Below are 12,588 nucleotides of genomic sequence, written 5' to 3'. Positions count from 1 at the left end.
TCCCCTCTCCTCGTCAGCTGGCAAAGGACCCCCTAAGCAAGCAAGTGGGTGCCACCTCCGCATGCCCGTCCTCCCCAAATAAATCTCCGCAACATTTGATCCAATGACCTCAATAATGTAGCTGGAACGATGATGTTTAAGAGCAAGTATAAAGGTATAGAGCTCAACACTGACTTGACCAGGATCACCCTGCCCATCGTGGATAGGGTACTCGCCTGCCACCCCCCCAGCTGCTGCCGAAATGTCATCTCCACCTCGAAACAGTCAATCCTACGCAACCGGCGCCTGTTAATGGGGATCCCCAAATACCGCATGAGACCTTCCTGCTCGCTAATCCCAAAATCTCCGAGATGGCACCTTTCACCTGAGCTTCAACCTTCGGGCTGTAGCATATGGCCGATTTGGTCAGATTAACCCATTGTCCGGATGCACTGCAATACTCGCCAATTATCCTTCGGATAGCTCGTGCTGACTTCCTATTCGCCCTAGTCATCAAAAGGCAATCATCAACAAATAGCAAATGGGAGATTTGAAGTGTACCAGCCCTCAGCCTATAAGGCTCCAGCTCCTGGGTCTCAGTAGCACTATGGAGGGCTCTGGATAAGGCATCGAGTATAGAATGAACAGCAGAGGAGACAATGGACATTCCTAACGTAGGCCTACTGAAGACTCAAAGAATCGCGTAGACGAGCCATTCACCAGAATAGCATAGGATGGTGATCTGATACAGCTCATTACCCATCTGATCCACTGCTGATGAAAACCAAAAATCTCTAGAGAGTGCCCCAAATATTGCCAATCCATCCTGTCATATGCTCTCTCCATATCCAACTTGATGCCCATCATTCCTCTGCTGCGTGGAGCATGCCCGAGGTCACACATAAACTCCTGAGAGATTAATACATTATCAGAAATACTGCATCTTCTGATGAAAGCTCCCTGCTCAAGGCTAATCAAATTAGCTAATACTCCTCTAACTCTCCTCACTAATATCTTGGCTTTGATCTTGTAGAGGGCCGTGCAAAGATTGATGGGACGGTAGTGGCTCGGCTCTATGGCATCCTGCCTCTTTGGGATCAATGTAATAAATGCTTGTTTCCACTCACTAGAAATGGTGGTTGATCTGAAGCACTAAGAGATGGCCTCAATCACATCCTGTCTCACTATGTGCCAGTATCTTCGAAAGAAAAGGGGGGAAAGCCATCCGGCCCAGGTGCCTTGTCCTCAGCTAGGGACCATAGGCTCTCCTAAATCTCTACTGCTGTCACCGGTCTGATCAACTCAGTATTCTCCAAATCTGTGACCCTTCTAGGTAGAATAGCTTGAGAAAACTGCCCTCCATCTCTGGTCTTCTCTGTCAATCTGGATTTGAAAAGACCCTCCAAGGTCTGCCTGATCGAGTCTGGATCTTCAGTCATCTGACCACTGCTCTCCCTGATGCTGTAAATTTTATTCTCTGCCGGCGTATGATGGTGGCCTGATGGAAAAAAACTTGGTGTTGTGATCTCCTTCCAAAATCTACTGAACCTTGACTTTTGTTTCCAAAAAGTCTCCTGCTGCCGGAGAAGGGAGTGGTGCCTTGCAAGCTGTACCCGAAGCTCCCCCTATTCACCCTTAGTCAAGCCACCATTCTGCTCTTCTTTGCCCTGGATAGTAGCAATAGACGCTTCAGCCTCTTCAATCTTCCTGAAGATGTTGCCCACCTCAATCCTATTCCACCTCCTCAATCGTCATTTGGTCATCTCCAACCTACGTGATATCCTATAAATGGCATGCCCTCGTACCAGCAACTGCCCTCACCACCTTCCAGGATCGTGGATAAGAGATGTGTTAACCAAAATAGGGCAATGATCTGATGCAATCCGTGGTGGATGGCATACCCTAAAATCTGGCTAGCACTAAATCCACCCGGATGTGGCGAATACCCGATCAATCCACTCCCATATCCTAGCACAACCCAGCATGTTGTTGCACCATGTGTATCTTGGTCCAGTGAAGCCCAAATCTACTAATCCGTTACCACTGATGAACTCCTGAAATTCCTTAACCTCCAATTTGTTAATAAATGGCTTGCCCCTCTCTTTTCCAGAGGACTATCAATGCAGTTAAAATCGCCGGCCACCAGTGTTGGGTCCCCCTGATGAATCAAACAACTCACCTTCTCCCACAGTATTCTTCTCTCACGGAAATCCGTATTGACATACACTGCCGAGAACACCCAGGGCTGCCTATTCTCCTCATATATAACCAACACAATGTTCTGGTTGCAAACATTGAAAACATCAATCTTGCAGCTATTCATTTGCCATGTTACAATAATGCCACCTGATAATCCCCGAGATTCAACAGCATGAAAACCCCACGATCTGGGTAGCCTTTTTCTAGCTTGCTGCAAGCCTCTACCGGAAAGTCGGGTCTCAAGAAGTACACAAATAGTTGGCTCATGCATATGCACTAGCCTCCTAAAAGCCGAGGAAAAAGACGGTTTACCCGCACCCCGGCAATTCCATAAAAGTATCTTCATAACACATGATTTGGGGGGGAAATTCTACCTTTCCCTGACTTGGACACTGCCTTTTTGAAGAGCCTTTCCAACTGAGGATAGCCTTTTTCAATTTGGCCACAATATGCCTTTGTTCATCCCCTTTGGATGGTTCACCGTTGCCTTCCTCCCTCTACTCCTTCACATTGAGAGAAACATTCATGCTTGTCACCTTCTTCTCCTCTGCCAACCTTTGTGTCTACCGCCTACCTTTCCTCGTTTGGTCACCAGGTTGCCGTTTCACGGTTCTAGCCCCTTTATCACTCCGGCCCTTTCCACGCCTTTCTTCAGTTGTCGTCTCAGTCCCCTGCTGACCACTGGGAACCAAAGCACCAGACATGGATGCAGCCTGAGAGAGAGAGTCTTCTCGTGGGTTTTCCTAGAGACTACCCCCGGTATAGCTCTCTAGGCGAGACATGGTAGCAGGCTCCGAGCCCTACTTCCTCCTGTCAGTTCATCCATCGGACGTTCCTCCGTCGTCGGCCGTTCCTTCGTCGCCGGCCGTTCCTCCGTCGTCGACATTGGGGTGGCCGTCGGGACGGGGGGGGGGGGGGGGGGGGGAGCTCGGTGGAGTCTGATGAAGTCTGTGTCCTGTTGCCCACTTGGGCTCTATCGTTCTCAGCTCATCGGGTTCTGGGTGCGGATCCAGCTCCTCGCCCACCCGCTATACTCTGGTCCGCTAACCCGGTTCTCTTCAGTGGGCTTTGGGCCTTTTTTTGGCGGGCTGGGTTCACAGTGGATTAATGGGTGGGCCGGGTTCACTAGGCTTTGGGCCCGTTTGGACGGGCCGAGGTCGGTGGATACCTGTTGTTGGTCCATGCTCCCCTGGGCTCCCAGCATGCAGCCTGATTGAGCCCGCATAGGCCCCAGGCCCTTCTGATCGAGATGACTCAGCTCCAACCCAGAGTTAAATAGTGAGTCAAATAAGCTAACCTCAACAGAAGGGGCCGAGTCGTCACCGAGCTCATCCATCGCCGGCACTTTCCCCCAGTCCGGCATTGGCTCGATCCTCTGCCCATCAGCCCCCATCGGCCGCTCGATCACCCTCGCCCTAGATCGTGAAGCTTGGGGACCTTGGTTGATGGTGAGTGGGCCACAGGTTGACTCCTGTCCCAACCCGGTGGCCGTCTTCTTCCCCATCTTCGATCTGGCCTACTTCGGTTTGCGATTCTGACTGACGACCAACCATGGTCCATAGGCCGGTCGGTTGCTCTGGTCTAAGCAATGCTCATCCGGATTTGTTGGGGTCGCTTTCATCTTTCCATCTTGCATCTAGTCCCCCCCCCCCGGCCACTGGAGGCAAGGGACTGCATATGTTCCTGCCGTGGCCGAGACAACCGCACTGGTAGCAGACCCCCGGAAGGTTTTCATAGGTGAATCACTGCCAAATTCTCCCCGATTCACCTTGAAGGTAGATTCCCGGCCTCAAGGGCTTTAGGGCATCGATTTCTATTTTCACCCTCGCAAACCCTAGACGCCACCTGCAGTCCGTCATTGCATCCAATGCCAGCGGGCGTCCAGCTGCACCAGCGATGTCGAGAATAGACTCCCTATAACAGAATTCGAGTGGCAGTGCCAACATTCGTACCCATGCTGCAACCTTAGTGATCTCTTGAACGTCGGCCACAAAATTGGGGCGCCACCTCTCCATGGCCAGTAGTTGTCCCGCTACCAGCCATGGACCGCTCCGAAGCACCGCATCCCTATCCTCCACCTTCTTGAAGCAAATGGCCAAATGCCTGGCCGCCATTGGGAGTCCTTTGACCTCGTAGCCGATTCGAGCCCTAATCCGGATCTCCTTCATAATCTGATCGATTGGGACATAGCGACCAAGGCTTCGGGCTAGCAGAGTCGTTGCTGACCAGGTTCTCTGTGCCTTGTTGATCCTCTCCAGTGGTATCTCCAAAACCTTCGTGAAGACGCTCTAATTTTGCCGGAGTTCCGCTTGGGGGATCTCAGACGAGGTCCATTGGGGTCGCCGTGGGGGCGCCTGGGCCATCAACGACCACAATGACTTCTCGGCCGTTATCTAGTTTTGCTGAATGCCATTCCTTCCATCCGCCTCCGTCTATGTCGTACGGTTCTCCCACTGCTCCTCCATCTCCGTCGCTCCGTCTCTCTTCTGCTCCTTGTTCGCCATTTGAGTCTTCCTGCGAAGCTATTTCTCTGTGCGGTTATTATGTAGTCTTTTGAAGGACAATGTTGGTTGAGCCCTTCTCTCTAAGAAAAATTCGCATGTTCCTTTCATGCCAAATTTGCCAAAAAAAAAGTGCCATGAGGTGTTGGTCCCATTGTCGATCGGATCATTCGGCATCTCCACCAAGTCCAAAGATATGTAAGTTTGAAGCTCAACCTTTCAAGGTGAGACAAGTCATTATTGATGACCATATATTTCTTATAAAGGGGCATTTAATGAATATATGATTTGTTGTTTCTACTCTTTCCTCCAACCTTCTTTGCAAGTACCTCTCGTATATGCAAACTATTTTCCAAGCAAAGGAATACCTTAATTTTTTCCCACACAACAGCCTTCCAAGTAGGGGGTGCAAATGAGTTGGGTCGAATCGGATCATAGAGTGACCCCGACCTAATCTGGTTCCTTGTTCCAGTCCCAATGTTAGACTCAGACTCAACTCAATAGAAGACTGGGTCAGGTCGGGTCAATGGCTAAAATTTATAACCCAATGGGTCATTCGAGTCTTGTCGGGTCCATGTATAATCCAGTCCCAACCCAAAAAAATGAGTCTTAATCAGGTCTGGGCCAGGTCTGGATCGGGTCCAGGATAGATCCCTATACTTGTCATTTCCTATACTTGGTTTCTTTTGCAATGAATGAAAACTACAGAAAATAGGCTATACAAGACTATACAAGTGAAAGTGCTTGAGTATGAAGGATTGATGCCATTACAAACTAACCTAATAATGATAAGCTCAACCTTGCTAGCTACAAGCAAAAAATTTTGTTCATATATGCAATACTTTTTTTTGAGTAGAAAAGAATTGCATATATGCTAATCCTTTTACTCGACAATGATATCCCATGAATTTGTTAGAATGCATCTACTACTATTTTTTCTAAACATACTACTCGAAAAGCATATATGGGCCAAGATGAGGAATATAGTTTTGATAATGACATATAGTAAAGTTCAACAGCTATAAAAGACTCATCATGTACCCATCTTCTTTTATATAGCAAAGTTATACTCTATTTTGCCTCATTAGTTTGAACTTCCTTCTTAGGAAAATAATATTCCCATTTAATATAACCAACCTATGACTTAATGTAAAATTTATGTCATTTTTCTTCCATTTCTCTCATCCTCAAATAAAAGAAAAGATTAGAGGAATATAGAGTTAAAGACCCTTATGCACCCGTACGGGCCCTAACGGTGTATCAGGTTCGAGTTGGGTCATAGGGTAGAAAATCTAAAATTGTCTTAAAAATCAAATGTGTTGGGATGGGCAGATCAAAATTTAATAAACCCATATTCGACTTGGAAGATCGAATGGGTCCAATTTTAGAATCCGGCCCGGCCCCACAGGTTCTTTAAATCGGATTGGATCGGGTCTAAACGGATCAGGCTGGGTCGGATCACGGGTCAACCCGACCCATTTGCAGCCTTACTTCCAAGTAACTCTGTAGTAAGGATAGAGAATACTGTCATAATTGATGAATCTGTAACAAGAGCCCCCCATGTAGATACCACTTTAGTAAACTTCTAAGCTAGCATATCTACAATTCTAGAAGGGCTAACAACCCAGAGGAGATCCTACAAAGTTTCAAGCTATTTGGTCTCATGGAGGGAAAGGGGGCGTAGCAGTCTGATTTTCCATCTCAGGGTTTTCCAACTCCATTACTTTTGTTTTGACAGCTTCGTGGCATAGTTCCTCTGAGAGAATAGACAGCGGGACGGAGCCTATGCAGGAATCCTCCCAAACCTGATGATGTCCCCATTACTAAACTTGAAAGAGGTACAATTCGAAAAGGCTTCAAGCTCCTTACCAATATCTTGAAAGGGGAACGAAATCTTGCCTTGATCTTCTCACATATATTCTAAATTTTCTTCTAGAGCAGTAGGTACTGTTGATCTAGCCCATCTATATATGGTGCCCTTGGCCCCTTGATCAAGTTCCAAACCTATTTTGCAAAAAGAGCGAGGTTCGTTTGTCTGATATTCTTTAAGACAAGAAATTTTCCCTTAATCTTCTCACATGTATCCTAAATTTCTTTTGGTGTGGCAAGTACTATTGATCTGGCCCATCCATGGTGCCCTTGGCCCTTTGATCAAGTTCCAAGCCTATTTTGCAAGAAGAGCAAGGTTCATGTTTCTGATATTCTTTAAGCCAAGAATTTTCCCATGATCTCCACACATGTATTCTAAATTTTCTTCTAGTGTAGCATGTACTATTGAACTGGCCCATCCATGGTTCCCTTGGCCCCTCGATCAAGTTCCAAGCCTATTTTGCAAGAAGAGCGAGGTTCTTGTTTCTGATATTCTTTAGGCCAAGATCCCCTTCTTCTTTAGTGCAGCAAGTACTCTTCCACTTCACTAGGCAGTGAAATCCATTGATACATTCCGTCTCCTTTCAAGAAAAGCATATCTTATTTGATCAATTCTGTTACTGACCTATTTTGGCAATTTGAAGATAGAACATGAAGTAGGAAGGTATAGCAGATAACACTGTATTAATCAAGGTAATTCTCCCCCCTATAGGGAGGAGCTTCTCTTTCCAATAGGCCAGTCTTGAGCTAATTTTCTCTAGCAAAGGCATCCAGTACTATTTGGGGATTTCCTTATTACTTAAAAGGCAAACCATGATAGGTGAAACGAAGTTTACCTTTTTTGGAATTCATTATAATATAGAGACAATGTTGGATGCTTCTCTTTCATTTAAGTTTATGTACAAGGTTGATCTTTATGAAAATTAATCTTCAATCCAGCTGCACTTTCAAAAGCAAGATAATAATAATAACAAAGTGCAACTTGCGCTTAGATGTTACAAGTTCGAAACATAACAATAGCCTCTCTACACACACAGAGGTAAGGGTGTATATAATTGACCTTCCCTAGACCCCACGATAGTGAAAGGATCATGCATTGAAAATTCATCCATTTCTTTCAAAAATAAAATGAAGAAGATTCATCTGCAGTGAACCATAAATTTTTGGAGTTGGTTTTAAGCTTAAATTAATGCAAAAATTACCAAACAGACTAAGATCATAAAGAAGATGATGATGAAGAAGAAGAAATCATCAAATCCAGCCACCTAAATCAAATAAACATAGTTCTCATTGCACATACATTACATACAACTGATGTCATATACATGTGCGGAATTAACAATCATTACATGTCACCTCTTTGATCTTGGCATACAACTCAACATCATATATCTTGCATACATGACCACATCGCATCCATATTTATTTCTACTTACAGCATTAATTTCCTAGGCCAACAATCAATACTATTAAGGAAACTTTCATTCAGTATCTCCATAGAAGTCCAGAATCACCACGCGAACTGCAATTGGAATTCTCACCAAGTGAACTCCACCATCATTCCATGTCAAGCTTCCGAACGAAAAGACCCCCTGTACCTCGTGAATTGGCAAGAAGGTCACTTCGAAGGTATGTATCCTTTTGGTAGCATTAAATATAAGAACAGAAGGCTCGACTTCCATCTTAACATTTGTCGGAGCTTGGACTTCTGCCTTATAGACTGCATCAATCTCACCCACATTGGTTACTGTTCTCCAAACTGTCACAGAACTTTTGAGATCATGAATGGAAATGGAGGGGAGATTTAGGTAATATACAGGTTGCAATCCTTTGTCGCAAATCTCAAACAATTGATAAGTGCAATTGAAGAACTTATAATATTCCTTTGGATTGATGTCATAAATAAGGCCAGGATTTGCTGCTCGATTCGGGTTAATTTGGCCTCCGCCATAGTCAAATGGATCTGCAATCTTCCTTGGCGCTCCTTCTGCTAGTACGGGCAATCCATATCCATCCATAGTAGATGCTTCACAGAAGACCGAACGTAGGCAAGTGATGAGAGTTGGAAGACAAAAGAAAAGAAAACTGATTGGTGAAAGATATGAATGTAAAATAAATGACGCACCAGTGGTGACAAGTGCTGATTTTATGGCAGCAGAAGACCAATTAGGATGTAGAGATTTAAGCAAAGCTGCTGCTCCTGACACATGTGGACACGCCATTGATGTTCCAGAACCAAATATGTAGGAGTCTCGAACTGCTGCCAAGATGCTAGCACCCGGAGCTGCAATATCAGGCTGTTCAATAGTAAACCATGAGTTCTTGTCCTTTGACAATGAGAAGGAACTCATAGTTTTTCAGCAAAAAAAGAAGATTAGTAAATGCTTTTAAGAATCACAAGAGAGGAGAGTTTAAAATTTTGAGATCCAGTTGATTATCCAGATCCCAAGTTACAATGGTGTCTCAATCAAATATTTTTATAAATTACAAGAATTGGATCAATTACTAGGATGAGGTGTCTCTTAAAAAACAAAGATAATGTTTTGTTTACGACCTTTCTGTTGATTAAAATATACGTATTACCTTGAGCACTCCAGGAAATAGTATGCTTGGCCCCCTTGAAGAGAACGCAGCAACCTTTGGCGATAACACTTTTTTACCCACAACATTTTGCGTGTTGCTCACCTGCACCACAGGTGAGCTGTGCAAACTAGATGTTATAACAAAAAGGCTAATCATGCATATGAGATGTATATGAAGAACAAAAGGAGAAAAATCACCTTGTTCTAAGAATATAGCCGGCGATTTCATTTGCAATGTTCAAGTCCACAAGAATGCAAGGGATGCCTCTGCATCCTTCAACTACTACAAGACCATTGGTCGTATGTTGAGAAAAAATAAGGCCCTTTCCTCCTGCTTGCAACACATTAGACAATACGATAGGAAATAGAGTCAAGGGTGAGGGAGAGACTGCGACACATAGGACAACCTTCCCGACTATGTTGGTACCATTCAATGTTTCCTTCGTGCAGCTGCAAGGGATTACACAATGCTTAGTTTTTTGAGAGAATCTCACAATGCTCACTTTCTAAACTATTTATGTACAAACAAAAAGAAATTCTTGGTACCTGTAACCATATTCTAGTTCTCTGAAGCCATTGTCCTTCTTAGTTGTGTAAAACATGGACTGACCCTGTAAGGAAGCATGTATTACCCTTTGCACAATAGTTTCCATGCTCACATGGTCTTTTTCCTTTTAGAATATTAGAGTGAAATGAAAAGAAATGCCCTTAATTCTTAGATCACATAAAACGATAATGCTCGTATTTTCTCCCTTGAACACGTTTTAGTTCTAAGGAGACCCTTGCATATTAATTCTAAATCCATATATCTTCATGCGATGTCATAGCGGAGCTTCTGAGTTCTGAATTCTTTGAACAGACCAATTAATCCTTCCTCTATATCTATATAGCACACTTGCATAAATTTTGATTATAGTATTAGGGTTGGCTAATTCTATGAAATTCTTACATCCAACTACGTCCCATTATATATATATAATGCAAGTATATCTTAGAAATTAATAGATTATTGACTTAGATATTGTGCAGTGATTGTCAGGCAGGTATTGCACTTAAAACAATGATGATGGCGGTTTGAAATAGTCTTAATATTCTTTCAGGTTGGTTTTTGCTTTCTTACCACCAGAGTTTGATTGTTTCCAAGGGTGATGTCAGTAGGAAACGAGCGGTCAATTGTGCTCGCGGCCACTGTAATGACCCAAGGCGCCTCATTTAACAGGGTCTGGGGAATAGGGCCCAGGTTCCCGGCGGCATAGACCACGGTGATCCCATTTGCCACTGCATGCAAGGAACCAAACGAGTCATCCTCCACCTTAAGCGATAGCGAGAGAATGTCAACTCCGTCATGAATCGCGTCATCCATCGCCGCCAGCACCGTGGCGTAGCTACCAGCGCCGCTGCCTTTCCCCCACACTGCCTTGTATACGGCCAGCCGTGCCCGAGGGGCACCGCCTCTGGCCACCCCAAAGCCGAGCTCGTGGTAGCTCACGTTCTCCACCGGCGAGCCAGCCGCCGTGGAGGCAGTGTGCGTTCCATGCCCGTTGTAGTCACGGGGCGAGACATATTCTTCTTTAAGGTACCTGTCGGGGACACCGCGACAGTAGTACCGAGCTCCGATGATCTTCCGGTTGCAGTGATTGACATCAAATGCCTCTCCTGCTTCGCACTTCCCCTTCCATCGTGAAGGGATCGGCCCATAGCCATTGTCATCGAAACTGTTCGATTCCGGCCATATCCCTTAACAAAATTCAATATCAACAATCGAATTGTAACAGCAATGCTTGCTCGAGACGAGATGAAATAGGACTGACCTGTATCAATGATTCCTATTATTATACCATCTCCCAGTTTGCTTTTGTGGAGGAGTTCGGTAGGTTGCTTGTAGTTCAGTCCCAGATAGTCCCAGCTACGAGTTGTTTGGAGTCTGCACTCGCCACTAAGCTTCACGCTGATGACATCCGGTGACTCTGCATGGACAGGATGCAGTTAGTGATCTTAGTAACGAAGATCGTAAGGAAAAAAAAGATTTACGATGATTTTAAGAACAGCTGAACCTCTGAGTTGCTTTGCCTGATGCACTGTGAGCATCGCAGCGAAACCCGAGAAGCCATGCTTGTAGCTGTAGACGATAGAAGCCAGAGCTTCCTCCTTGCTGCAATACCAAGACAACCGTAGTGCGTAATGGCAAAATAATAAGTGAAAAATTAATTCCCGCTCTTGCGTCGACTGCCATGTGATGGTTAGGATCGGGCTGCATCTTGTTTAATTTTTAGTCACTGATGCGTAAAAATTTTTGTATAGCCTTGTGCTTTTATTACACAGTTGTTCCTGTTGCATGCGCATTGCCTATTTCGCACACACGAGAACATTGCTTTTCAGACAGGCTAGGTGAAAATTAAATACAATTTTAGTTAACAGGTCTTGGATATAAAATGGAAACCAAAACCAGGGACGGAAGCTAGATTTCCTTAATAAAGGTATGGATCCTTGTATCAAATTAAGCAGTTAACCAAGGAAGGAGAGAAGACTAGGATACCTCCCAAGAAGAGAGATGAGTAGGTCATGATGAGAAGCTGTGACTTGGTCTGGGTCTTCATGTTCCTTTTCTCCCATGTACACGATGTACAGCTGCAGACATCCAAAGAACACAGCAGTGAAGCTAGATCACAAATTCCAATATTCGACGCTGCTGCGAAAGAATTACTTACTTTGGTCGGGGGTTCAGCTTCGGATGACCACAATCGAAAGCAGAGTACAGTCAGGAAAGTGAGGAGAAACACGGAGGAAGGAAACTCGGAAGCCATTCTTGATTTTGTGGTAGTAGTGATTAGATTGGCTTGTAAGGGTCCTTGGATTTATACGTGCTTGGCCTGGTTACTGGCTTAGCTAATCAAGACTTTTTGATGAGGAGGGAGGCTGGAAAGAGCAGCCACCCGGGCTTAGCTAATCAAGACATGGTCAATAACATGCCAGAATGACATGGCCCTTCGATAAACTAACGGCTAGGAGTCGACGAAGTCCCATTCTACTCTTTTTTCTGGGGTTTTGTGTCCCCTTCTTATCTTTCTTTGCAATCTAACGTCAAATAACAGTGATGGTAGATCCTTGGGCTCCAAGCTGCAAAAGTTACCTACTGCTTGCTTAAGCCACTGGCTTCCATTGGCTATTATGGCAAGAGATTCTCCCTATAGCAAATACAATTCGAATAGACGTCAACCTTCAGCTACCTAATGAAGGTTCCAAGCAATATAGTTGGTAAAATCATCAGAAATTGTTACTAACGATGGACTGATTTTTGGCTGGGTTTCTACCTATCCTCGTTCTTAAAACTTTCACCTTTTTTTATTGTTCCAGTTAAGATGAGCAACTCCCGGTTAGAGGAAGAACTAATCATGACAAGATGTACCATTAAAACAGGAAATCTAACATGTAGTTCAGAGCCAACTTGTACTGGGATC

The 12,588-nt window shown here is 44.7% G+C and overlaps 1 protein-coding gene across 1 annotated transcript; it reads right to left on the bottom strand.

Annotated features, from left to right (window-relative positions):
• Positions 1-7,870: 7,870 nt before the first annotated feature.
• On the bottom strand, positions 7,871-11,934 carry LOC103717638 (subtilisin-like protease SBT3.9). Its single transcript, XM_017845306.3, has 10 exons — positions 11,839-11,934; positions 11,667-11,758; positions 11,185-11,282; positions 10,942-11,097; positions 10,251-10,867; positions 9,677-9,741; positions 9,329-9,580; positions 9,132-9,249; positions 8,674-8,845; positions 7,871-8,574 (listed from the first exon to the last, which is right to left on the bottom strand). Exons 1-10 carry the CDS (start codon positions 11,932-11,934, stop codon positions 8,030-8,032), a joined length of 2,211 nt encoding a protein of 736 aa, XP_017700795.2. The 3' UTR covers positions 7,871-8,029.
• Positions 11,935-12,588: the final 654 nt, after the last annotated feature.

This window comes from Phoenix dactylifera, chromosome 4 (genome assembly GCF_009389715.1).
Source record: "Phoenix dactylifera cultivar Barhee BC4 chromosome 4, palm_55x_up_171113_PBpolish2nd_filt_p, whole genome shotgun sequence".
NCBI classification, from domain to species: domain Eukaryota; kingdom Viridiplantae; phylum Streptophyta; class Magnoliopsida; order Arecales; family Arecaceae; genus Phoenix; species Phoenix dactylifera.
Note: the sequence above shows the minus strand (reverse complement) of the source record. Positions and strands in the feature narration are given on the sequence as shown.

Excerpts from the sequence above, each read along its gene's own strand:
- LOC103717638 (XM_017845306.3), bottom strand. The coding sequence starts at position 11,934 with ATGGCTTCCGAGTTTCCTTCCTCCGTGTTTCTCCTCACTTTCCTGACT. Across the intron at positions 11,098-11,184 it reads TCAGGCAAAGCAACTCAGAG|AGTCACCGGATGTCATCAGC; the intron begins GTTCAGCTGTTC and ends CTGTCCATGCAG. Across the intron at positions 9,742-10,250 it reads GAAACAATCAAACTCTGGTG|GGTCAGTCCATGTTTTACAC; the intron begins GTAAGAAAGCAA and ends GCTTCCTTACAG.